The 27,940-nt window shown below is 38.3% G+C and overlaps 1 protein-coding gene across 2 annotated transcripts in view; it reads left to right on the top strand.

Moving 5' to 3' along the window:
* The window catches only part of DHX29 (DExH-box helicase 29), a 55,447-nt gene extending 28,445 nt beyond the window's left edge, over nucleotides 1-27,002 (top strand). For both annotated transcript variants that reach the window (XM_021716391.1, XM_008065785.1), the window contains exons 13-27: nucleotides 1,903-2,079; nucleotides 2,726-2,866; nucleotides 4,566-4,710; nucleotides 4,837-4,954; nucleotides 5,622-5,706; nucleotides 8,044-8,132; nucleotides 10,081-10,209; nucleotides 10,306-10,381; nucleotides 11,146-11,370; nucleotides 13,424-13,560; nucleotides 13,945-14,038; nucleotides 17,863-18,165; nucleotides 19,597-19,728; nucleotides 22,850-22,946; nucleotides 26,706-27,002. In XM_021716391.1, coding sequence (XP_021572066.1) covers nucleotides 1,903-2,079; nucleotides 2,726-2,866; nucleotides 4,566-4,710; nucleotides 4,837-4,954; nucleotides 5,622-5,706; nucleotides 8,044-8,132; nucleotides 10,081-10,209; nucleotides 10,306-10,381; nucleotides 11,146-11,370; nucleotides 13,424-13,560; nucleotides 13,945-14,038; nucleotides 17,863-18,165; nucleotides 19,597-19,728; nucleotides 22,850-22,946; nucleotides 26,706-26,752 — 1,995 coding nt within the window. In that variant the 3' untranslated portion in view covers nucleotides 26,753-27,002. The remainder of the gene's footprint in view (nucleotides 1-1,902; nucleotides 2,080-2,725; nucleotides 2,867-4,565; nucleotides 4,711-4,836; nucleotides 4,955-5,621; nucleotides 5,707-8,043; nucleotides 8,133-10,080; nucleotides 10,210-10,305; nucleotides 10,382-11,145; nucleotides 11,371-13,423; nucleotides 13,561-13,944; nucleotides 14,039-17,862; nucleotides 18,166-19,596; nucleotides 19,729-22,849; nucleotides 22,947-26,705) is intronic.
* The last annotated feature ends 938 nt before the right edge of the window (nucleotides 27,003-27,940 follow it).

Raw genomic sequence — 27,940 nt, 5'->3', positions numbered from 1 at the left:
TACTGCATAATTGTTTGTGTTTTTTAGGGTTTTTTTGAGTTGGAGTCTCACTCTGTCGCCCAGTCTGGAGGGCATTAGATCAAAAAATTAGTCAGGCGTGGTGGCGCATGCCTGTAGTTCCAGCTACTTGGAAGGCTGAATTGGAAGGATCACATGAGCCCAGCAGGTCAAGGCTGCAATGGCCATGAGCATGCCACTGCACTCCAGCCTGGGCGACAGAGTGAGATTCCAACTCAAAAAAAATGAAATTAAATTAAAATGAAACTCAGACCGCATGATTCTCCTGCTTTAAAATGCTTTAATCACTACCCTACCTAAATCATTAAGGTAAAGTCCCAACTCCTTAACATGGTTTACAAGACCTTATGTGGCAGTTTATTGAGTACCTCTCTAGCTTTATCTCTTCCTCATCTCAAGTCATTGTTTCTGTTTTTCCAGTTCCTGAAGTGTATTACTATCCCTCTTTCCACCATGATTTTTTACACACTTGACACAAATACTTTTCCTCTCTTTCTCATCCTGTTTCTTCCTCCTCTTTTTCTTTTCAAATTCATCCATCAGTTCTCAGCATCAATGACAATTGGTCTTGGTAGTCTTTCTGACTGTTTGGATTAGCTACCCTTCATATGTAACATCAAACCAGCCTGTACAATATCTGCTTATTGCACCGAAAACTCTCAGATCAAGAGAACTGTCTTGGTTGCTTTTTTAATGTGCAGCAGCTAACACAATACTGAGTACTTATTATTTGTTAGGCTCTGTTCTAAGGATTTTGCATTATCTCATTTGATTGTCACAATTCTATGAAGTTTGCATTATTTGTATTTTCTTTTTTATAGAAGAAACAGACCCAGAAATATTTAAATAACTTTCCCTAAGTCTTGCTCTAAGTGGCCAGGTCAAGAATTGGACCCACCATTTGGTTGCAGAGCCTACACCCCTAACCACTACTTCCTTTCTTCCAAGCAAATGAATGATAAAATGTGTTTTAATTTGTTGCCTTGATGTACTTGACCTTTGTGTGATATCTTAAGTCTTTTGGGTTTTGTTATTGTTGTTGTTGCTGTTTTTGTTTGAGTCAGAGTCTCACTCTATCACCCAGGCTAGAGGGCAGTGGTGTGCTCCAGGCCACTGCAGCCTCGACCTGCTGAGCTCAGGCAATCCTTCCACCTCAGCTTTCCAAGTAGCTTGAACTACAGGCACTCACCACCACGCCTGGCTAATTTTTTGATTTAATGTAGAGATGAGGTCTCGCCAAGTTGTTCAGGCAGTCCTCTCACCTTGACCTTCCGAAGTGCTGGGATTATAGACTTGAGCCACCACACCCAACCTTAAGTCTTTTATAAAATGGGGTAGAAAGATATTTGTTAAGTTCTGACACAATACTTCATCTGTGCAGTATGGCAGATTTACAGTGCTTTTCCCTAAAATGCTTGTGTTGGAAGAACATGAAACCCTTTTTTCTGGACAGTGATAAAGACCCCATCAGATTCCTCTAGTTAACTTCCCTTTTTCTATATAGTGGTTAAACCATCTGTCTTGTGGTAATGGTGACTGCAGTACAGTTTTATATTAGTGACAGAGATTTAGGAGTCACCCTTGCTTCTAAGTAGAATTTGGAGTATACTTTTATCTTATATCAGCTACACCTGATCTGATTTGTAGCCTCTCCTAGGGTAGATTCTGCTAATCATATTTATTATATGCTGAATTTCACTGGCTTCAGCTTTACTTTCTTTGAAAGTCTGCCTTATTTGTAACATACATTTTCTCCCTCCCTGCACATGTACTGACTGTACTTATATATTGATTATTAACTTTTTATAGATTTGGGTGTCTGTTTAAGCCTCTTACTAGACCTTATACAATATATGATTACTTTTTTTATTCCCTTTATGCAAGGTACATGAAAGAAGTGTCCAGTCAGACTTCCTACTAATTATCCTGAAGGAAATTTTACAGAAACGTTCTGATCTACACTTGATTCTAATGAGTGCCACTGTGGACAGTGAAAAATTTTCTACATATTTCACACACTGCCCTATTCTCAGAATTTCAGGAAGAAGTTATCCTGTGGAGGTAAGTTTTCTTTATAATGTGTTTGTAAGCAGAAACTGTATTCCCACCGGGGAGTTTCTCTAAAAGACAGGCCCATGTAGTCAGAGCCCAGAACTGTTTGTAGGGTACTGCATATCAAGAGAGAACCTAGAGATAGCCTTGAAAATCAGATGACTGTGCTGCCTTGCCTGAGAGTAAGATGGAAAGACGAGATCTGGCAAAAGACAGATCTGAGGGCTTACATAACATAAAAACTTATTTTAACATCAAATCATTATGTCCAGATTAAGAGTGGCTACCTGGCAGTAAGAAACTCCTTTTTCACTTACCCCTAAAATATAGGGTTGTCTTTGAAGCTTCCTTTCTGCATATTCTGCATAAGAATTTACTGCTTACCTTTTAAATCCAACTTATAAAGTCTACTTTTTAACTGTTTTCACATTAAAAAATATATACATCATAGTGTAATTTGTCCTGAGACTTTAGGGACAGTCCATCTATATCAACCAAGTCTTCATTCCCAAATAATACTGAAAAAATGTTTTTCATAATATTCTAAATTAGCATTTGGTGACATTTAAAAGATGATGATTCCCTTGTTCTCTTTAAAATGATACTTACTGAAATGGATTTGAATTCATCCATTTATATGCCTTATTCTATGCAGGTTTTTCATCTTGAAGATATAATAGAAGAAACAGGATTTATACTAGAGAAAGACTCAGAATATTGCCAGAAATTTCTGGAAGAGGAAGAAGAAATAACCATTAATGTAACAAGCAAAGCAGGGGGAATAAAAAAATATCAGGTAACAAGAGAACAAAAAGTTACCTGATTATGATATCCAGGGCATAACCTACTGTGAGAGTTTCAAGATAATATGGCTAATACAGTGGACTCAAGTATAATTTGGTAGATGAGGAACAAATTGAGTATGAACAAATTTTAAAGGTTATAAATGCTTTGATTTGTGATGTTCTAATTGTCTTCTTACACTATTCTCAGCCATATGTAAAATCATACACATGTAAAATCGAGGCCCATACAAGTAAGACACAACTTCTTATAACAATTTCAGAGCAATGAGCAATTATTGAGAAGTAAATTTGTAGTGAATTTCTCTATCTTGTATCAACACCATAGGTAGTCAGGATAGAACAGGCCCAAAATCTAGATACTTGTCAATGCTTTTCTTAGCAGCGCCTGCTCTGGCAGGAGCCAACCATAACTTTATAGTGAAGCTGTCTAGAGCAAGCGTAGTTCTTCCTAGGGAGTTAGTCTCAATGTGTTTTTAAAAACAGCACAAAAGCTATGCTATCCTGCATTTAGCCAATAGTACTAGATCCAGCATTTTCATTATATCCGTGATGTCATGCATGTATCCAATTTGATGAAAACACAAAGTTACTTTATCTTTTAATTACAGCTAAACCAAGAAAGCAAAAAACTAAAATCTTTCTCTGAAACACCAGAGATAGAAAAGTAAAGTAATTTCAAAAGAGATGATTGGAACTCAGTGGCCAAAGTAGACTATAAAAGGAATGAGGCAGATATAAACTACTTATTAAACTTAAGACCTTGGCTGAATACAGTGGTTCATGCCTGTAATCACAGTACTTTGGGAGGCCAAGGCAGGAGGATTGCTTGCGCCCAGGAGTTTGAGACTAGCCTGGGCAATATAGTGGTGAGACCTCGTCTCTACAAAAACATCAAAAAATTAGCTGGATATGGTGGCGCATGCCTGTAATTCCAGCTACTTGGGAGGCTGAGGTGGAAGAATCGCCTGAGCTCAGGAGGTTGAGGCTGCGGTAAGCTGTGATCATGACACTGCAATCCAGCCTGGGCAACAGAGTAAGACCATGACTCAAAAACAAAGGTATCTTCTCTCTTGGTGTGGCTGCTTTTTGGTTCCCACAGAATGATGCATACATGATTATAATATGTTTGGGCTTTTGGGGGGTTTTTTTTGAGTCCGAGTCTCACTCCATCGCCCAGACTGGAGTGCAGTGGTGCACTCACAGCCACCCCAGCATTGACCTGCTGGGCTCTGGCGATTTTTCCACTTCAGCCTTCCAAGTAGCTGGAATTGCAGGCATATGCTACTACGCCCAGCTAATTTTTGGTTTATTGTAGAGACAAGGTGTCGCCAAGTTGCCTGGGTTGGTCTCGAACCTGCAGGCTCAGGCAGTCCACTAGCCTTGGCCTCCCAAAGTGCTGGAATTGTACGCTGAGCTAAAGAGCCCAGCCACAATATGTTTTTCTACAATTCTTTTAGTATGTATATGCCAAGATAAAAGGCTTTGCTGTAGTTAAGGACTGGATGACATTAAATTGTAGAAGAAATAGGACATTTTCTGATACCATTTTTTAAAAGTGTGCTTTTTCTATATTTTAACAATGAGAAAAATACAGATTGGAATGAATGCAGATACCTAATTTTTTCTTCTTTGTCTTTTAAAAAAGACTTAGTATTTTTACTCAGCTCTCTCTGGTTGGATTTCTTTCAGGAATACATCCCAGTTCAGACTGGATCAAATGCTGATTTAAATCCATTTTACCAAAAGTACAGCAGCCGTACTCAGCATGCTATTCTTTACATGAATCCTCATAAAATTAACCTGGATCTCATTTTGGAACTTCTTGCATATTTAGGTATACTTCTATTTCTAATGTGTCTCATTTGTTTTGATAATACGTCTCTAACTGGAGATTTTTAATAATTTTTTATATGTTGTTCCTTATCTTATTATGATACTATATCATTTTTTAAAATTTCAGACACAAGTCCCCAGTTCAGGAATATTGAAGGAGCAGTATTGATCTTTTTACCAGGGCTTGCTCATATTCAACAGTTGTATGATCTCCTATCAAATGATAGAAGATTTTATTCTGAACGGTAATTACATATCTTCATTATGTTCCTAGTCGATTTAAAGTAAAAAAATGTTTGATACATTAAAACTGTTGGTTAGAGTTTTCATTAAAACCGTTGGTTAGAGTTTTCATGAAAACTCTCGGTTAGAGTTTTCAAGGTATCTTTTCACCTTTAGTTAAAATATCAGTGGTCAAACAATTTTTTTTAACATTTATACTATAACATTTTATGCACTAAAAATTTTTAAGTACTGCATTTGTTCCATTTTAAAAATATGATTAACCAGAGGGAATTCTGTGGTTAAGAGTAAGAAGGTGACTCTCCTCCCCTAACCCACTGAATAATGCAAACCCCAACAGGGTTGCAGCGTATCATCCATACATATTGGATCAGCTGTTTACTGTATCTGTTTTGATATAGTTTATTACAACTGTCATGGTTATCACTTCAACATTGGAACATTTAACACAAAATTTTTAATCCTATATTTCATATAATTCATATTAAGTTATTTCTATGTGATGGGTGTATATGGGGTTTCATTGTATTCTGTGAACTTTTATGTGTGTTTAAATTTTTTCATAATAAATATCTTAAAGTTGCTTGCTATATGCAAATAAATTTTGTTATTCTTTGCAGTGTCTTCTAAAGAGAAACTCTTGCTAAGAACTATGATTTTAACTTTCAGATATAAAGTGATAGCTCTGCATTCTATTCTTTCAACTCAAGATCAAGCTGCAGCATTCACACTTCCTCCTCCAGGAATCAGGAAGGTAAAATTCAGTATAGCAAATTTATATGTGATACACCTGCAAGTACTTCATGAAAGCATTAGGACTTTTTAATCATCAAAGACAGTTGTTAACTGCCTTATAGTGCATGGCTGACTCCAAGTGCTCTACAGCCTAACATAATCAGAAGTTAACTTAATATTATATTCAAGCATTTGAATATTTACATTATGTGCTTGCTTTTGAAGGGACAAGACTTTTGAGGGGGAGTGGTAGTTGAAAAATATGGTATGGATATTGTTTGTGGGTCCGGGAGGAAATCACTGCTTTTCTCCCCAGGAGGCCTCATGAAGGAGATTGGATGACAAGAACTATTTAAGTCCTGGAAGGATTCTTGTTGTTCTCTAGGCTGTTCATCCCTGATTATTTTTGCAGTACATAGACCATTAGATAAGGAGGAGGAATCTCAGTATTTTCATTGTGTCCTCTGTACAGGATTATAAATGAAGAGATACTTGGCAAATAGCTTATCAGATTTTGAACCCTCCCTCAGAAGGAGAAAAAAGAGCACAATGTAGGAAATGTGGGGAACACAGAGAACCTAGAAAGAACCTGACTGTAAGACAGGAGGCTGTGGTTCTTTGTTCCTCGACTGCTGCCATCTGTGTAGCCTTTGGCAACTGCTCAACTTCACTTCTGTCATCTTTAAAAGGAATTAATCTGATGGCTTTCTGACTGCTCTGAAAATTCCAGGGATTCTGAGGTTGTGCTCTGATCTGAAACATTTGGGCTTCCCTATAAGATTTTGTTTAAAGGAAATAGAGTTCTTACCTCTTTTTTTTTTTTTTTGAGTTGGAGTCTCACTATGTCACCCAGACTGGAGTGCAATGGCCACTCCTGGCCACCGCAGCCTCGACCTGCTGGGCTCCGGTGATCCTTCCACCTCAGCCTTCCAAGTAGCCGGAATTACAGGCATGCACTACCACGCCCGGCTGATTTTTTGATTTATTATAGAGATGAGGTCTCGCTGCCCAGGCGGGTCTCGAACCCGCGGGCTCAGGCGATCCACTCACCTCAGCCTCCCAAAGGCGTGGGATTACAGGCTGAGCCACTGAGCCTGGCGAGTTCTTACCTCTTAGCAAAAAAATTTGAATTCGCTGGGCATGGTGGCTCATGCCTGTAATCCCAGCACTTTGGGAGACCAAGGTGAGAGGATTGCCTGAACCCACAGGTTCGAGACCAGCCTGGGCAACATAGTGAGACCTCGTCTCTACAATAATAAAAAAATTAACTGGGAGTGGTGATGCACACCTGTAGTTTCAACTACTTGGAAGGCTGAGGCGGAAGGATTGCCTGAGCCCAGCAGATCAAGGCAGCAGTGACCATGAGCGTGCCACTGCCCTCCAGTCTAGGCGACAGAGTGAGACTTTGACTCAAAAAAAAAAATCTGAATGCTACTGAAATAGAATGATCACATTTGTCTCACCCAGCTCTTTTTCGAGTCTGAGTCTCACTCTGTCATCCAGGCTAGAGTGCAGTGGCACGGTAACGGCCACCACAGTCTTGACCTACTGGACTCAGGAAATCCTTCTGTCTCAGCCTTCCAAAGAGCTGGAACTACAGCCACACACCACCACACCCAGCTAATTTTTTATATATTTATTGTAGAGACAAGGTCTCATCAAGTTGCCCAGACTGGTCTTGAACCTGTGGGCTCAGGCAGTCCTCTCACCTTCGCCTCCTAAAGTGCTGGGGTTGCAGGCATGAGCCACCATGCCTGGCTCACCCAGCTTTTAATAATCTGGGTTCCATTTCCTAGGATAAGTGAATAAGAAAATCAATCATTCAGTATTGAAATACACAGTTGAAATAGTGCAGTACTTATCGATTTGATGTAGAATTTCTTAAATGTTTTATTTCCAAGAATTCAACAGGAAAAGATGCAGAAGATTGTACTATTCAACCATGACTGTTGAGAATTTTAGAACTAGACCTAAGAAATCATCTATTTCTTAGGCCAGGAATAACCCAGTTCTTCTCAATAATGTACTATTTTTTCCCCTGGTAATTACGAAGGGCTGTGCTGAGCTGTCTCCATTCTCTGTCTGGTTTCCCATTCTACTTCTGTCATCTTTTAAAATAATTAAGTAGAATTAGGGAGGTGGTGTTTTTGTTGGATTAAAAATTTGTAACTTTATTCTAATTAGAAAGCTGAGTGGATGAAACTAATTAGAGCAAATTAAAATTACACAATAATAGCAAATAGATTGTAGGCTTTTGTTAATAAAATTGAAATTCACTTTAAAATTCATTGGAAGCATAAAAGATAATATATTGCTGAAAGTGGTCTAAATGTTTTAGCTTTTTGTTTATTTTCAGATTGTTTTAGCAACAAATATTGCAGAGACGGGTATCACTATCCCAGATGTTGTATTTGTAATTGATACTGGAAGAACAAAAGAAAATAAGTAAGTTTGAATTTTCCAAATCAAAACATTTTTAATCTGTAAAGCATTTGGGGCTCTTGAATTCTTAGGAGAAATCACAGAATCATATAGGAAAAATCCCAAATGTCCTAATTCTTCTCAAAGCAAAAAGCCTTATAGAAACTATAGAAAATTTTTAAATGTCTGGGAGTATATGTCAGAAGTTCATGTCACAGGTTTTCCCATAAGTAATGCCAGTGTACTGCTACTTTTAGAAAAGTACTGAGAAAAGTGTTAGACCATCCTGGACGCAGTGGCTCACGTCTATAATCCCAGCGCTTTGGGAGGCCGAGATGAGAGGATTTCATGAGCCCATGGGGTTCGAGACCAGCCTGGGCAACCTGGCGAGACCTCATCTCTACAATAAATAAATTTTAAAAAAAATTAACCAGACTTGGTGGCACAGGACTGTAGCTCCAGCTACTTGGAAGGCTGAGACGGAAGGATCGCCTGGGCCCAGCAGGTTGAGGCTGCAGTGGCCGTGAGCATGTCATTGCACTCCACCTGGGCAACAAAGTGAGTGAGACTGCAACTCAAAAAAAAATTTTTAGACCATAAATAAATTTTTATAGATTTTTTGTTTGTAAAGTAAATTATTAACAAAAAGCATTATTTTGGGGATTGTTTTTTTAAAAGAAAAACATGTTTTTTGGAGTCAGAACTGGATTCACATCTCCTGAACAAGTAATATAGCCTTTCCTTTTTTTTTTTTTTTTTTTGGGTTGGAGTCTCACTCTGTCACCCAGACTGGAGTGCAGTGGCCGGTCTGCTGGGCTCTGACGATCCTTCTGCCTCAACCTTCCAAGTAGCCGGAATTACAGGCATGGGCTACCATGCCCGGCTGATTTTTTTTATTTATTGTAGATGAGGTCTTGCTGCCCAGGGGGCTCAGGCAATCTACTCACCTCAGCCTCCCAAAGGTCTTGCTGAACCCGCGGGCTCAGGCAATCTACTCACCTCAGCCTCCCAAAGGCGCAGGATTACAGGCTGAGCCACCGGGCCCGGCGTAATATAACCTTTCTAATCATCAGCTTCCTCAAGTGTAGATGGGGAAAATGAAAATTTCATAATTGAAAGTGCCTAGTACAATAACTGAGACACAATAGTTAACCATAACTGAATCTTCAACAGAAAGATGATTATTTTTAAATTTTTGAGTTGAAGTCTCACTCTGTCGCCTAGGCTAGAGTGCAGTAGCACACTCACCGACACCCCAGCGCTGACTTGCTGGGCTCCGGTGATCCTTCTGCCTCAGCCTTATAAGTAGCCGGAACTACAGAGGCGCACAACCATGCCTGGCTCTTTTTTTATTTATTGTAGAGACAAGGTCTCACCAAGTTGTCCAGGCTGGTCTCGAACCCGTGGGCTCAGACAGTCTACTTGCCTCAGCCTCCCAAAGTGCTGGGATTAAAGGCTGAGCTACTGAGCCCGGCCAACTATTTCACAAATGTTTATAATGCATAAAATTAGAGAACACCTTTAGTAGTTTATTGTAATCAAAAAATATTACTATTCAATAGAAAACAAATTCTTGATTCTTTGGATTGTACCTTTAGAGGAATTATTTTCAAGGTTTAACTGTATCTTGTGAAAGGAATGTTGAATTGTAATGTTCATAGTAACATTTCTCAAACTATTTTAAAGAACTCTTGTTGTGTAATTAATAGATATTTCACTAAAATGATTTCATACACATTAGTTTGAGAAAGGTAAGTTAAACAAGTTTTCTTTTCCTTGTGCCATAGCTTTTAATTTGATAGTGTAAGATTTAGTATGCAGTGTTTGCTAAATTATTTAAATATGAAACATGATTTGAGAAATATTGGTCCACAGTAATAATGGACTCCTTTAGTCTATGTTCAGCTTAGGTTTAAGACTCAAATATTTCCATTTTAAGTCAGTTATCTACTTTTGTAAAACATTTCTTTAGGTACCATGAAAGCAGTCAGATGAGTTCTTTGGTTGAGACATTTGTCAGTAAAGCCAGTGCTCTTCAGCGCCAGGGGAGAGCTGGGCGGGTCAGAGATGGCTTCTGCTTCCGAATGTACACAAGAGAAAGGTATGACATAGCACTGGAAATTTGGAGCACTTAAATCAGTACTGTATGACATTTCTGATCATAGGTATTTATTATTAATTTATTTTAATTTTTCAGATTTGAAGGCTTTATGGACTATTCTGTTCCTGAAATTTTACGCGTACCTCTGGAGGAATTATGTCTTCATATTATGGTATTCTTAGGGAAACTCGATGAGTTTTGTTCTTCACCTCTTTCTAGGAAAAAAAAAAAGAAGACCTAAATTTACCTTATCTTGCTTTAGATTTTCAAATACTTTACTCTTCTTTAATATATGCCTCACCCCATCTTTTTATAAGTAAGTCCACTGTATTCCGATTTTACCTAGATACTCATACTTTATAGATTAAAATACAGCCTCGTAACATAGACCAGTAATTGTCAACTGGGAGCAATATTGCCCTCAGGAGACATTTGACAATGCCTCAAGATAATCTTTATTATCATAATTGAACAGGGAAAATACTACTGCTATCTAGTGGGTAAAGATCAAGTATGTTTTTAAACATCTGACAGTGCTTAGGACAGATCCCTAAAACAATTATTCAGTCCAAAAATATCAGTAGTGCTGAGATTGAGAAACCTTGACCTAAACCAAGGCTTTTTTAGACTGAAAGATCTATATTATCTTTCCATTCTTAGATTTTTGACTCTATAAAAATCAGAAATGAAGAAACTAAAAATGTAGACTGCAAGATCTCATCCCTGTGCCTGCCTCCACCATTCAAACACATAACTCACAGTCTCTCTCCCTCTTTCCCCACCATTATAAGAAAAATAATAGGATGGCCTTACTCACACATTTACCCTCTTTGCTCAAAATTTTACTGAACTGAGATTTACTTCCATTATAATCTCTTTGGGTAGTATTAATTATTTCTGATCAAATACCAATTTTATTACTCTTTAAATCTGCAGAAATGTAATCTTGGTTCTCCAGAAGATTTCCTCTCCAAAGCCTTAGATCCACCTCAGCTTCAAGTGATCAGCAATGCAATGAATTTACTCCGAAAAATTGGAGCTTGTGAACTAAATGAGCCTAAACTAACTCCATTGGGCCAGCACCTTGCAGCTTTACCTGTGAATGTCAAGATTGGCAAGATGCTTATTTTTGGTGCCATATTTGGCTGCCTTGACCCAGTGGTAAGTCAAATGGTGCTGCTGCTGCTGCTTCATTTTAAATATTATTTGACCAGGAAGTTATTAAACTTGGAAACACCTTTTTAAAGTTTTCATTAAAAATTTGGTTTAAATAGAATATCTGTACTAACATTAAAACTCAGGGGGCCTGAATACTTGATGAGAATTTTCTAATACAGTGTTTCACTTTTTATATTGGTATGCTTAAAAAAAAAAATCTATTCATCTGCTTACTTATTTATAATGTAGCTACTATTTTGTAAGTGAGTTTAGCTTTTCTAGACTTTAGCTATCAAACTACCCACTTGAAATATTTACTGAATATGTATTGGGTGATTCTTTTTTCTTTTTTTTTTTTTTTTTGAGTTGGAGTCTCACTCAGTTGTCCAGGCTCCCAGCCACCGCAGCCTTGACTTGCTGGGCTCCGGCGATCCTTCCACCTCAGCCTTCCAGGTAGCTGGAACTACAGGCGCGCACTACCACGCCCGGCTAATTTTTGATTTATTGTAGAGATGAGGTCTCGCCAAGTTGCCCAGGTGGGTCTCGAACCCACCGGCTCAGGCAATCCACTCACCTCAGCCTCCCAAAGCATGGTATTACAAGCTGAGCCACCAACCCCGGCTTGGGTGATTCTTAGGAAGCTTGAACACTACAGACTTAAAGAAGTAGAATAAAATACTTTCTTCCTTCCCTTTTCTAGGTTCTTTCTCTAAGCCAGTAATTATCAGAATTCTATTTTCTTCAGTTCTCAAAATTAACCTTCTGTGCATCTGTCTGAATCTCTGGGCATATATACCTGCTGTGCCATTCCGACCTTCCAGCTTTATCAAGCTGTCACCTTTTCTGGGATTACAAATCAAGGCTGTTTAAAAACTGAATGGAGAGACTGTGACGTAATACTCTAGTCTCTTTTTTAGTATTAGAAATCGGTACTGGCCGGGAATGGTGGCTCGCACCTGTAATCCCAGCACTTTGGGAGGCGGAGGCAAGAGGATTGCCTAAGCCCATGGGTAACATGGTGAGACCTCATCTCTACAATAAATCAAAAAGATTAGCTGAGCATGGTGGTGCATACCTGTAGTTCCAGCTACTTGGAAGGCTGAGGTGGAAGGATCACTTGAGTCTAGCAGGTCATGTCGGGGCTGTGGTGGCCGTGAGCAGCATGCCACTGCACTCCAGCCTGGGCAACAGAGTGAGACTCCGACTCCGACTCAAAAAAAAGAAATAGGTACTAACCAGAATTGTGTCATGTTAAAAAAAAATCTCTGCTATGACAGTTTATCTGAAAACCTACAACAACAAATAGGTTATTATCTAAAACAAATTATATTTAAAGAGCATTGCAGACTAGGAGTGAAATTGAGTCTGGGAGTCAAGATAACTGAGCTATAATTCTGATTGCCTCTAAATGTATAACAAACTGTAAATCACTTAGACATGTTACTTTTTTTTATAATTCTGGTGATATTGCCTCCTTACCTCACTGAAATGGTAATAAAGTGATTTTTTTTCTTAAATTCCATAAAACAAAACTAAAAGTAATTGTTTAAAATGAAAATATAGGCCAGGCTCGGTGGCTTAGACCTGTAATCCCAGCACTTTGAGAGGCTGAGGCAAGTGTATTGCCTGAGCCCATGGGTTCAAGGCAAGCCCAGGCAAGTTGGCGAGACCTCGTCTCTACAGTAAATCAAAAATTAGCCGGGTGAGGTAGTGCATACTTAAAGTTCTGGCTACTTGGAAAGCTGAGGCAGAAGGATCTCCGGAGCCTAACAAGTCGACGCTGGGATGGCCGTGAGTATGCCACTGTACTCCAGCCTGGGCAACTAGAGTAAGACTCTGACTCTAGATAGATAGGTAGATAGGATAGTTAAGGTAGGGTAGGTAGGTAGGTAGGTAGGTAGGTAGATAAAATGAAAATATAAGTTAGCTATGGTAGAACATGATAAATGTATTGAAAATAAGAAAAATGCAATTTAAAGTGTGGATGTTTTTTGATTTACTTTTACTAACTTTCACTGTATACCTCTTTAACAATAAATTGGTTATTCATGAATAGGCAACATTAGCTGCAGTTATGACGGAGAAGTCTCCTTTTACTACACCGATTGGTCGAAAAGATGAAGCAGATCTTGCAAAATCAGCTTTGGCCATGGCAGATTCAGACCACTTGACGATCTACAATGCATATCTAGGGTAAAGATAATCTGGGTATTATCAATAAACCAATGACCTTATGTTACTTACTTTAAAAAAAAAGGTTTATTTGACTTTCATTAAAATTGTGTACCTAAGATTTAAATTTATTTTTAGTTACTTCATCTGTCAAGATATAATTATATTAGAGATTCATATGTTTTATAATCCTTTCTAAAACTTAATGATGTACTTAGTATTATATGTATATTATCTCAATTTGAAGTAACTTAATAATTTACTATTATACATAAGCAGAAAAAACTATCTGTATTGCAGTTGAAGTTCTTATATCGGTAGCTGCTACAACAAGCAAGACCCCTCCTCTTTTTAAATGATGGTAACTTAATTAAATTTTTTTTTGTTTACATTTTATTTATCTAGATGGAAGAAAGCACAGCAAGAAGGAGGCTATCGTTCTGAAATCACATATTGCCGGAGAAACTTTCTTAACAGAACATCACTATTAACCCTAGAGGTAATTTTTTTTTTTTAATTAGAGTCTCACTCCTTCACCCTGGCTGGAGTGCAGTGGCACACACTCTGACGGCCACTGCATTGACCTTCTGGGCTCCAGCAATCCTTCCACCTCAGCCTTCTGAGTAGCCTGAACTACAGATGCGTGCTACCGCTCCCAGCTGTTTTTTTAATTTTATTGTAGAGACGCGGTCTCGCCAAGTTGCCCAGGCTGGTCTCGAACCCATGTACTCAGGCCATCCACTTGCCTCAGCCTCCCAAAGTGCTGGGATTATAGGCTGAGCTACTGAGCCTGGTCCCTAGAGGTAATTTTTAATACAGCTCTCTCATTCAGAGTCATATGAATAACTATAATAGATTTGTTTTAGAAAAAAGAATGCCTAGGATAGTGCTTATCAGGTAGTAAGGGTTTAATAAACATGTATTGAATTAACACATTTGTGACTTTTGTTTCTTCCAACAAGTAACCTATATATATTATACAGTGATTTAAAATATTATTTAACAATCATAATGTCTTCAAGAAATGATAAAAAAATATAGCATTTCATAGATAAACACTATCTTGGATATTAATGTAGTTAGCTTCTTTAAAAGTTTCAGTTCTTCATTAAAAAAACAAGTTTAAGGGATAATCTACAGTTCTCAGCTCTGAAATTTGGTTGTTATTTTTATTTAATTATGGAAAATTTCAAACACGTTAAAATAGATGGTATAGGCAGGGCGTGGTGGCTCACGCCTATAATCCCAGCACTTTAGAAGGCCAAGGCAAGAGGATTGCCTGAGCCCAGGGGTTCACAACCAGCCTCAGCAACTGGCGAGACTTCATCTCTACAATAAATCAAAAAATTAGCCAGGCATGGTAGCAAACGCCTATAGTTCCATCTACCTGGAAGACTGAGGTGAAAGGATTGCCTGAGCCCAGCAGGTCGAGGTTGTGGTGACCGTGAGCGTGCCACTGCACTCCAGCCTGGGTGACAGAGTGAGACTCCAACTAAAATAAAATAAAGTAGATGGTATAGTATAATGAACTTTCATGTACCCATTTTTCACTTCCATATCAACTTGTGGTCAATCTTGTTTTATTTATACTCCCCTTATTCCACTAGATCTGCCCTCTATATTATTTTGAAGCAAATCCAGTGCATCAGATCATCATGTATCTCTGAAGTATAGAACTCATTTTTCTTTAACATTATCACACCTAAAAATAAAAGTTTCTTAATATCACCAAATATACAGAGAGTGTTTAAATATTAAATTTGGTTGATATGTCCCTGTAAGTGTCTTAAGCTATAGTTACTCTTCCCTCATTTTTTTCCTATTTGCCTTTTTTTTTTTTTTTTTGAGTGGAGTCTCACTCTGTCACCCAGACTGGAGTGCAGTGGCCGCTCCCAGCCACCACAGCCTCGACCTGCTGGGCTCCGGCGATCCTTCACCTCAGCCTTCCAAGTAGCCGGAACTACAGGCGCACGCTACCACGCCCGGCTAATTTTTTTGATTTATTGTAGAGATGAGGTCTCACCAAGTTGCCCAGGCGGGTCTCAAATCCACGGACTCAGGCAGTTCACTCACCTCGACCTCCCAAAGTGCGGGATTACAGGCTGAGCCACCGAGCCCGGCCTCTTTTTTTAAAGAAACCAAGTAATTGTCTTGTCGAGTTTCTTACATTCTGGAAGATGGTTAATTTTGTTCTCAGGGTGGTGTTTAACATGTTCTGTGTCCTGTGTTTCCTATAAATTGGTGTTTATATCAAAATTGTTTAATCCAGTTCAAGTTTGGTTTTTTTTCTTTCTTTCTTTCTTTTATCTTTGGAGTTATCTCCCTTTTTGTAATGTGAAGATTTATCAGTGGTTCCACCAGATTAATCCATTATAAAATTCTCCACTGGCTTTTCATGTAATGGTTTTAGCAGCCATTGACAACACTCAGACCCATTGTTTTCCTGGAGTTGCAAAATAGTGTTATTATTATTCTACTTGTTATCTAGAATTATTTCATAAAGAGCTTTTCCCTTATCAATATTTGAATACCCTATGGTACAATTTGTATAAGAAAATTAGGATAAATGCTTGGTTCTTTTCCTTTTACTTAGCAGTTTTCGTAATGAGTTGATTTCCAAACATCTCCACAGGTAACCTGTGAATGTTGCTTTGTATAAAAATCATTATGCACTTAATGATATCAATATTTGATGTGTTTCAGTTCTCTGTGGATGTTAATTTTTTAATACTCAAAAATTGTCTTTGTGAAGTGAGAGCCCTTCAAATTGGCCCCTGAGTCTTTTTCACATAACTTTAGCAGTCTTTGAAGCTTCCTTACTTTTAGTAAGGTATTTAGATATTCAGGCTTATCTTGTGCATTTTATGATCCAGGCTTAGAATCACTCATTTTTCCAAAAGATCCCTGATTCCTTTTAATGATGGCCTTTTATTTGTTCCTAAATATTGGCCAGATACTATTAGTTGTAATGTGGGATGGCTAGTTACGAGCAGGCATCCAAAGCATCATATCCTATGGCTGGTTGTGACCAAGTTTATCAGTCTGCTCTCAAGAAGGGACTCCAGATGGCTTTGCCCATCTCTCAGGTTGCCATTCAGAACTAGAATTATTTCTGGGAGGAGAGAGAGAGTAGAAGTGTAGTTAAAATGTAAAGACAAGTGATTGTGAACAGCAGGGTTCCTCCAAAAATATTATCTTTATGTTTGTATTTATTTAAAGAGAAATGAGCTTGAACACAGATGTACTATAAAAATATTCAGAAAATAAAGTTGACTTATCTCACATAATTCCCCTATTTTATACTCATACTTTAGAAGGTTAAAAATATTTTTTCACATATATTTGTCCCTACTTTTTGTGACTTAAAATAACTGCTGGGATGACAGCAGAAACTTCTCTAAGTGGAACGAACTTTGTCCTTCTCAAAGCAGATGAAGACCTAAGTTAAAGGACTAGCCACCTCTGGGCCAACTGACTGGGATTTCCACATCTTGAATCCCAATCAGTTAGCCCAGAGGTGGCTATTTCTTCAATTCAGCCCTTTCTCCTTAGTCTCCTCTCTGCTTCCTCCCAGTCTCCAAATTGTCTTCCACCCCCTTCCTCTCACCTGGACTTCAAAGTTTTAGATGTTTTCACCAACCCTGTGGTATTAGAGCGGCTGTCTGTTTGGTCTTTCTCCCCTGGAATCAAGTCTCTTAAGCCCCAAACTGAAAACCTAAAGGATATCCTAAATGTAAACATCACCTTTTAATTACTTGTATCCTGTGTAATTTGAAAAATGCTCATCTTTCCTGTGTTAGTTTTGCTGGTTGACACTACTAACAGAAATACACTTTAGGCAACAATTTTAGATTAAATGAAGTTACCATTAATAAACTTTGTCAGACTTCTTTAAGAAATTAACATGTGATTCCTAGAGACAAATGAAAAAGGTACTAGCACTTTAGAATCAAGATTCCTCTGTAATTCTTTCTCAGTTTTGACCATCCATATTGTGTAAAAATGTCCAAAGAAAGGAGAGCTACTATTGAAGTAGATGTAGTGAATAAAAATGTGTTCAGACACACTTTTATTTCTCTCACATTTTAGACACTTTTGTGTTTTATAACATCTAAAGTCTTGGGCTGTGGAGAATAGCTGACTCTAATCCTTGAGTATCCTGTATCTTTTTCTTCCCTAACCTAATTTGGGCTATACTTACTAAATAATAGTTGGCATCTTGTCCATTTTTATAGGAGACAGTGATATAAATTACAAGACTATTTGGAAATTTCTCTTTTAACCAGTTATGATTATCCCTTTATTTAACATAAACCCATCTAGGATGTAAAGCAGGAGTTAATAAAGTTGGTTAAGGCAGCAGGATTTTCATCTTCCACAACTTCTACCAGCTGGGAAGGAAGCAGAGCCTCACAGACCCTCTCTTTCCAAGAAATTGCCCTTCTTAAAGCAGTACTGACTGCTGGACTGTATGACAATGTGGGGAAGATCATCTACACAAAATCAGTCGATGTTACAGAAAAACTGGCTTGCATTGTGGAAACGGCCCAAGGCAAAGCACAAGTACATCCATCCTCAGTAAATCGAGATTTGCAAACTTATGGATGGCTCTTATACCAGGAGAAGGTAAAGTGCTCATTCTTAAATTCCAATATTCATGACATTGGTCTAGAACTAATGCACAACAAGTTAAGGTGCCCAAACGTGTTTTATTTGGTTCTCAAACTGAGCTATTCATTTTTGCTCGTATTTGAAATTATATGATAGTTTCTCAAACAAATGAGATAGGTAGCTTATTTCTCTTTAATATAAAATAAATAGGAAGGTTTCAACTCTGACCATTATCTTTTCTACTTGAAATAAAGACTATAGCAAATAGCTGCTGGTTAATAATATATCAGTTCCCAAGTATTTTACTAAAAGGTGCTGTCTCAAAAAGGAAAACAAGTTGTGTGTACTATTTCTTTTTTTTTTTTTTCTTGAGTTGGAGTCTCACTCTCACCCAGACTGGAGTGCAGTAGCCGCTCCCGGCCACCGCAGCCTTGCCCTGCTGGGCTCCGGCGATCCTTCCACCTCAGCCTTCCAAGTAGCTGGAACTACAGGCGCGCGCTATCATGCCCGGCTAATTTTTTGATTTATTGTAGAGATGAGGTCTCGCCAAGTTGCCCAGACGGGTCTCGAACCCTCAGGCTCAGGCAATCCACTCACCTCAGCCTCCCAAAGCACAGGGTTAAAGGCTGAGCCACTGAGCCCGGCTACTATTTCTATAAGGAAGGATGTTGGAGGGTTAGTAGAACTGTGGGTGATTTGGCAACAGTTTCAGTCACAGTATCACCTAAGATAATTTAATAACAGATATTTATAGATTACAATTAAAACAGTCAAAACTTTTGAATTTTAGCTGCATTACCAATCTGTTTTCTTAGTTTTTAACATATGGTGAAGATTAGGATAGCATTTTCTTTTTATTTGGGATTTTTTGTTACCTAACTCATATTCACTCATTTTTAAGGCAGCATAAGAAGAAAAGGAAACATATCAAATTAAAACATATTTTCTTCTCTCTTTACTAAAAGAGTGTCTCCATCAAGTTCTTGACCTTTAAAGTAACCAAAATCCAGAATTTCAAGCACTGGTTTGAATAACTCTCAACATACCATCAAACTTAAATGTCAATATGAGAAACTACTGACTGATGGCCATAGCTAAACACTGGTGTAGAAACTTTTAAACCTAATCATAACTTTATCTTAACACTTATTTAAGATCATTAGCATTATAACATTGTTGTGCCTAGTTTTATTTATGTTCAAGATATATAATTTAGCCTTATTGATCTTTAAAATGCGTTTTCATAGTATAAATGCACAAGTAGTTATAGCAATTCTTACTAAATTAGCAAATTATGCACGTAAAAGAAAACATGTAGCGTTACAAAAACTTACTACTTAAAACATATAGTAACAAATTATAGAAAAATACTTACTTGTAAAAGAGAAATGAATGTCTTATATTTTTAGACTTTAAAGTTGTTTCTCTTCCTTTTTTCCCATGTAGATAAGATACGCCAGAGTATATTTGAGGGAAACTACCTTAATAACTCCTTTCCCAGTTTTACTTTTTGGTGGCGAAATAGAAGTTCAACATCGAGAGCGTCTTCTTTCTATTGATGGCTGGATCTATTTTCAGGTACAGAGTATAACAGATTTTATTGTTACTAAAAATGTTCCGCTTCCAGCTGAGCATGGCAATTCATGCTAGTAATCCCAGCACTTTGGGAGACAGAGGCAAGAGGACTGCATGAGCCCAGGAGTTTGAGACCAGCCTGGGCTACTTGGTGAGACCTTGCCTTTACAGTAAAGTAAAAAATTAACCGGGCGTGGTGTGCACGCCTATCTATAGTTTCAGCTACTTAAAAGGCTGGGGCTGAAGGATCACGAGACCAGAGGTCAAGGCTGTGGTAGCCATGAGCATGCCACTGGACTCCAGCCTGGGCGACAGAATGAGACTTCAACTCAAAAATAAAAAATAAAAAAATCAACTTTCAATACCATTGAGTAGATTTTTAAAAAATTTTATTGGAGTTTGCATAATTTCTTTCTATATTATGACTTAAAGTAGAAGACTTCCTTATTTTATCTTGCCCATATGGTTTTAAATCTCATTTCTTTTTTAAGCTGTAAGTGATGCGTTCTGAATATTGGCTATGTTTATTTTATTTAATTGTAATACAGCTTAAATAATTTTTTTTCCCTTTTATTTTAAAGATGTGGGGTCCAATTCAGGGTTAGGTATACAAATTTCATTATGCAGGTACCCTTTTTGATGAGGTGTGACACACCCCCCCCAGCAGTTTTCCTCAACTACCAATCCTACCCCCTCCCCTGGCAGTTACCCACCCTACTGCCAATCCCTTTCTTATAGTATTATGATAATTGTTCAGGGTCTGCTTATGAGTGAAAAGATATGGTACTCTGTTCTTTGTTTCTGTGATAGATCACTGAGTATGATAGACTCTAAATCCAAGTTGCTGCAAAGTTCATATGTTTGTTCTTCTTTATAGCTGCATTATATTCCATAAAATCTCTTATATTTGAAAATTCAAATTATATTGACATTACATGATAAGTATAGTGGCATGCACCTGCAGTTCCAGTTACCGAGGAGGATCGCTTGAGCTCCAGAGTTCAAGACTAGACTGGGCAACATAGCAAGAGCCCATGTCTTTAAAAAATAATAATAAATTATATTGCTATTACAAATTTTACCTACTATCAGTAGCAATTCTAACTTGCCATGTGTTGGGTACTTCAATAGTTAACTTTATATGGATTATTCCAAATATCCTAACAATCTATTAAGTAATCACTATTAGGTATGGGTATGTAAATATGTAATATGTAACGCTACCTAATAACTATAATTTCTATAGTTTCTTTCCTATAGAGACACTCAAGAACAGTGAAACAATAAATAATTCTAGATTACATGGATTGTTATTGGCAGAGCAAGATTCAAACCTAGGACTATCTGATCCCCAAACTTATACTCATTGTATTATATTGTGCCACTTATAAAAAGACTAAACAGATGCATATAGCTTATAATGTGTGCTATTGTTTTATTCTCTGGAAAAAGTAGGCCAACCTGTGCTTATTTATGGCGATAAGTTTATCTACTTCCCTATAGTCTCATCAGCATTGACTAGTTTAAACTAAGCATATCTGTTACATTCTATCATGCTATACCTTGATAGTTGTTTGTGTAGGACTGGAGAGGTGATTTTTAAATGCAACTTGAAAAATATATGAAGTTTGTGCAAAGAAGCTGGGATGGTAGAAATGTTCTATAACTGGATTGTGGTGATGGGTTGCATAAGTATACATTTACTAAATGCCATTGAAATTAGACCCTTAGCTGGGCTCGGTGGCTCAGCCTGCAATCCCACGCCTTTGAGAGGCTGAGGTGAGTGGATTGCCTGAGCCCGCGGGTTCGTGACCCACCTGAGCAACTTGGCGAGACCTCATCTCTACAATAAATCAAAAATTAGCCGGGCGTGGTAGTGCGCGCCTATAGTTCTCGCTACTTGGAAGGCTGAGGCAGAAGGATCGCTGGAGCCCAGCAGGTTGAGGCTGTGGTGGCCGGGAGCAGCCATTGCACTCCAGTCTGGGGGACAGAGTGAGACTCCAACTCAAAAACAAAAAACAAAAAACAAAATTAGACCCTTAACAATAAGTGAATTTTCATGGTAAATTACACTTCAGTAAAGCTGTTAAAATATTTTTTTCTAGCTAGGCACAATGACTTGCACCTATAATCCCAGCTATAGCCTTGCTGGCATAGGCTGGAGGATTACTTGAGGCCATAGGGAAACTTTGTCTCTTAAAAAAAAATAGTAGTAGGCTGGGCTCGGTGGCTCAGACTGTAATCCTAGCACTTTGGGAGGCCAAGGTGAGTGGATTGCCAGAGCCTGCAGGTTCGAGACCAGCCTGGGCAACTTGGTGAGACTTGTCTCTACAATTAATAAATAAATTAGCCTGGCATGGTAGCTTGCCTCTGTAGTTCTGGCTACTTGGAAGGCTGAGGTGGAAGGATCGCTGAAGCCCAGCAGGTTGACGCTTGCGTAGCCATGAGTGTGCCACTGCCCTCCAGCCTGGGCGACGGAGTGAGACTCCAATTGAGATTTAAAAAAAAAGAAAGAAACAAAGAAAAATTCCCTCCTCAAAACTGCAGTCTTAATTTCCCAATTAAGAGCTGGTGTGACAGAAGAAAACAATTATCAGGACTGGACATGGTAGCTAATGCCTGTTAATCCCAGCACTTTGGGAACCTGGGGCAAGAGGATCACCCTTGAGCTCAGGCGTTCGAGTCTAACCTGGGGAACATAGCAAGACCTCATCTCTACAAAAAATACAAAAATTAGTCAGGCGTGGTGGTCCATGCCTACAGTTTCAGCTACTCTGGAGACTGAGGCAAAAGGATTGGCAGAGCCCAGGAAGTAGAGGATTCAGTGAGCCAGGATAATGCCACTGCATTCCAACCTGGTTGACATAGACCCCCCGTAACTCAAAATATAAAATAAATAAAACAATTAGTGGGATACTAATAGTTGCCTTATTTTAGGAAGAGTTATAAAATTTAATGAGGAAATTGGGAGGTCTGCATAGCTTAACTACCAGAAGTAATTCATCTGTATTTTTCCTGTTGTGTTAAGGCAGATTATAAGATGTATATGCTTACTTTTATTTACTTAAACATGTTCACATTCCCCTGAATTAACTTTGTCTATTTTTCCATCTTTTCTCAATAGGCCCCTGTTAAGATAGCTGTTATTTTCAAGCAGCTGAGAGTTCTCATTGATTCTGTTTTAAGAAAAAAGCTTGAAAATCCAAAGATGTCCCTTGAAAGTAAGTGCTTGATTGTAATTTAGGTGAAAGTCAGTATATACTACCAGTGTGTATGTATATACATAGGTACACATGCATATATGTATTAATGTATGGGAAAACTTTCTAAGAGAAAGTCTGAAAGACTGATTTTAGAAATAATTTTTTTCATCACATTGGAATACACTAAAGCACACTGAAGTTTTAAATTCCATGTGATTAAAAATTGTTTTATAAAATTTATTTTGTGTTGAATCCCGTCAAATTCAAGACAGTTTGTGATTATTCACATCTAATTGTGCTCTTAAGATTCTTTTAGCTTACTCCTATTTCTTCTAAACCTCATTTCTAAACTTCTGGCCCATTTCATAGAAAAAAAAAAAAGGATAATAAAACTGAGCATATTAAACTTTGCTACTTACTAGCATCCTAGTAAACTGGTAATGTAGTTACTGGGAAAAAAAAGAACCTGGTCATGGTGGTGGTCTGGAAGTTGAGGCAGGAGGATTGTTTGGGCTCAGGCGTTTGAGTCCAACCTGTGCAACATAGCAAGATGCCATCTCTAAAAATATACATATGAATTAGGAACTTTCTGTGGGGTATATTTCAGCATTTTTTTCACCATACATTTCTCACAAATGCAGATCTGTTAATCTATAATACTATCCTTCAACAGAAATCTGAAATAGACACCTAAATTTCCAATTTGCCTGGTATAGTGTTTCTCAAATTTGCCAAATCATCAGAATCATCCTGGCAGTTGTGAAAAATACAATGTCCAAAGCCCTACCCTAGACATACTGGCGATCCTTCTGCCTCAGCCTCCCAAGCTGGGACTACAGATATGTACCACCATACCCAGCTAATTTTTTTTGTTGAGGGGAGAGACAAGGTCTTGCTGTGTTGCCCTGGCTAGTCTCAAACTCCTAGCCTCAAATAGTCCTCCCATCTTGGCCTCCCAAAGTGCTGGGATGGACTGGGTGCAGTGGCTCACCCCTGTAATCCTAGCACTTTGGGAAGCCAAGGTGGGGGATTACCTGAACTCACGGGTTTGAGACCATCCTGGGCAACTTGGTGAGACCTCACCTCTACAATAAATCAAAAAACTAGCTGAGTGTGGTGGCATATGCCTGTATTTCCAGCTACTTGGAAGGCTGAGGTAGAAGGATTGCCTGAATCCAGCAGATGGAAGCTGGGGTGGCCATGAGCGTGCCACTGTACTCCTGGCTGGGCAACAGAGTGAGACTCTGACTCAGAAAAAAAAAGAAGACAAAACACTGCTAGGATTACAGATGTGAACCACTGCGCCTGACCTATTTTTAAAAATCTCTTATTTTGTAACACTTCTCCTCTATGACTGTCCCCCCTTTTAAATGAGTTTATTATTTTTAATAATCTGGCTGGGCACAGTGGCTCATGCCTGTAATCCCAGCACTTTGGGAAGCAGAGGTAAGAGATTGCCTAAGCCCATGGGTTCGAGACCAGCCTAGGCAACATGGTGAGACCTTGTCTCTAAAAAGAAGACAAATAAGTAAAATAATCTGGGTTATTTTTCTGGCAGAATGTCCCAGATTTAGGATTTGGTTGGTTGCATCCTCATGCTTTCACATGTTCTCTATTTCCTGTAAACTGGTTGTTATATCTGGAGGTTTAACTAGGAACAGGTTTTGAGGAAAATAAAATTTTGTTTGGTGCTATATTCTTCCTATTGCATCACATCAGGAAGCACTTAAATTTAGTTTTCCTCCTTATAATGATGTTAAGAATTGATCAGTGAGTTCAGTATGATTATACTTAAAGTATCTCCAGTTAATTCTCACAGTCAAGCAAATTGGGGAGCTTTTGATCTAGTGCTGTCCACCTGAAGCCTCATACTCCATGTTTCTTGGTAGAACTCATGTGAATGCATAAGCATTTAGCTGTATTAATTTTGCTATACTTCTGGAAACTGAGATCAAGTCCACATATGTGCACTAGAAAGAATTGGATTATACAAAGGACAGGTTAAACCAACTTCTAAATTAAGCACAATGAATTTTTTAAATGATTTCAGTGTTTCTCTTTGCCAGTAAAGAGAAAGCAAAACTTACCCTTGGATGGAACATATACTTTTGACTTGGGAGGGAGGATGAAGAACATTAGTGTCCTCTCTTTCTGGTAGAATGCCAGATTTCTGAAAAAGAAGCAACTGAAGCTGCTTTTGTGCTTTCTTCTGTCTCCTCTTCTGCAAACAAAAATAATGATTCTTTCTAGACCTACCATTTTCCTGCTTCAGCGAATGACTGCTCTCCCCTCATTCCTTTTTTTCCTTGTTTCTTTTTCTAATGCCACTGTAGCCCCAAGGACCTGAGTGTCAAGCCATGGGCCCAGTTATAAAATTCCCATTGCAACCATTGAAACCCAGAGCATTCTCTTATCTAATATAAATATAGACTTTCAATCTTGTAGCCCTGATAATTACAGCTAACTAAAGAATGGTTATAAGGGTCTAAGAAAGTCACAATTTCAAAGCAACTAGAAGCAGCTGTTAACAAAACCTCCTTAGCAAATAATGCTGCCTCTGTTGTTTTGTCAAATCAGTTGGTATTTTATCCCTTTGTTGTGTATAGAGGTCTGTCACTTCCCCATTGACACCTCTCCAAGAACACCTCTCTGTTAGAAGATTTTGCTTCCTTTGGACTAAACATGGAGAAACTGATAGTTATTTCTTCCTTGCTCATACTTTGGAAATTCTGTCATACTCTGAAGAACATTGAAGAATCAGTAGAGCATTCAGTATATTTTAGACAGGTGAAAAATTTGGGAAACTTCTTATAGAAATGTTTAAAGAAATAATTCCTTATGAAGAAATAACAAGCCAGGCTCAGTGGCTCAACCTGTAATCCCGCGCCTTTGGGAGGCTGAGGTGAGTGGATTGCCTGAGTCCGCGGGTTCGAGACCCGCCTGGGCAGCGAGACCTCATCTCTACAATAAATCAAAAAATCAGCCGGGCGTGGTAGCGCATGCCTGTAATTCCAGCCACTTGGAAGGCTGAGGCGGCAGGATCCCCGGAGCCTAGCAGGTCGAGGCTGCGGTGGCTGGGAGCGGCCACTGCCCTCCAGTCTGGGCGACAGAGTGAGACTCCAACTCAAAAAAAAAAAAAAAAAAAAGAAGAAGAAATAACAGTTCACATTTTATATAACATTATCTCTTTGAGCTTTAGCCTAAAGTTAACATACTCAAATGTTAAATTTTGTTGAAGTAGGTGTAGTATAACTACAGCAATAATTTTAAAAGTATTTTCTAGGTCAGGTGCAGTGGCTCATTTCTGTAATTTCAGCACTTTGGGAGGCTGAAGCAGGGGGATTGTTGAGCTCAGGAGTTTGAGACCAGCCTAGGCAACATAACAAAACCTCATCTCTACAAAAAATAAACTGGGCATGGTGATGTGCACTTGTAGTCCAGCTGCTTGGGAGGCTAAGGCAGAAGGATCGCCTGAGCCCAGGATGTCAAGGCTACAGTGAGCCATGATCACACCACTGCATTCCAAACTGGGCACTAGAGACCTGGACTTAAAAAATATATAGTAATTTTAGAGTAAAAAATAATATTTTGTAGGCATCTGTAGTTTTATAGTGAAAGTTACTGGTATTAATTTTGTACTCTAAGAAAATATTTTAATGAAATATTCCTTTTGTTTATATGAATATACATTGGAAAATTATTATTTATTTTTATTTACTTATGATTAAGTTATTATTGTTGTTGTTGCATTATTCATGATTTTTTTCTTCCACTCAGATGATAAGATTCTACAGATCATTACGGAACTGATAAAAACAGAATAATAATTGAAACTGAAATTCATGATCAACTTCTTTAAAAATTAAGATGAAGATACAGTCATGAAATTATGTGAAAAATGGATCATCCCATTAAGTATTTCATTACTTAAAATGTTGGTACTAGCCATTAATGTAAAATGGTGGGGGAAAAAAGCACATACTTTAAACATGTGGAATTTTCTAGTTCCTTTTTAATGATGATTATTCTCAATGTATTTGCCACTACATTTACAATAAATTCTTTGGTATCATCCATGTTTTGCGCATCATTATGTGCCTTAAGGGCAAGGCCTGTGTCTATAGAGTCTGTAACTTAATGTTGTGATTCCCTGTGTATCAGCCTCACATTTTGTCAGTCCTTGATGTCTGCAGAATTTAGACCATCTAGGCTCAGAAGAGGAAATGAGCTCTAAAACCAATATAATTAAATTTCCATGGAAAAGTACAACTTCAGAAGTCCATTCTTGCATATTTGTGCTCAAAATCAGAACCTAAATAAGTACACTATTAATAGATGCCACCTATTTAGTAACATCCAAAGTGCATAAAGATGTAGTGCTGGAGGATAGGCATCATTGACTAATGCTGTCAGCCTAGAGCTGGATAGCTTACATGTTTTCCTCAATCCAGAGTTTTGGTATCACTGCCCTTGAACTCTTTTTGTATACAAAATTGAACTGATAAGGTCAGTAATCTTGAGATAGTAAAGCATGTAGATATTTTTCTTTTCTTTTCTTTTTAGTTGGAGTCTCACTCTCATCCAGTCTGGAGTGTAGTGGCATGCTCACAGCCACCGCAGCTGGGCTCAGGCGATCCTTCTGCCTCAGCCTCCCAAGTAGCTAGAACCACAGGCATGTGCCCCCATGCCTGGCTCATTTTTTTGATTTATTATAAAGACGAGATCTTGCCATGTTGCTCAGGCTGATCTCAAAACCCCTGAGCTTAGGTAATCCTCTCACCTCCGCCTCCCAAAGCGCTGGGATTACAGGCATGAGCCACTGTGCCTGGCTTAGATTTTTTTTCTTTTTTTTTTTTAAGAAAGCAGGATTTTGCCCCAGCTTAGATATTTTTCAGTTCTGATTTGTTTTACTTACTAAGGATGTTTTGCATTTTGATTACTTAGAGGGATTTCTACCAATAGATTGATGATGAACTTCAAATCTAGCTCTTTGTAGGTCAAATGGCAGAAAT

The sequence above is a fragment of the Carlito syrichta genome, unplaced genomic scaffold (genome assembly GCF_000164805.1).
Source record: "Carlito syrichta isolate Samal-C Ts95f unplaced genomic scaffold, Tarsius_syrichta-2.0.1 Scaffold308804, whole genome shotgun sequence".
NCBI lineage: Eukaryota > Metazoa > Chordata > Mammalia > Primates > Tarsiidae > Carlito > Carlito syrichta.
Note: the sequence above shows the minus strand (reverse complement) of the source record. Positions and strands in the feature narration are given on the sequence as shown.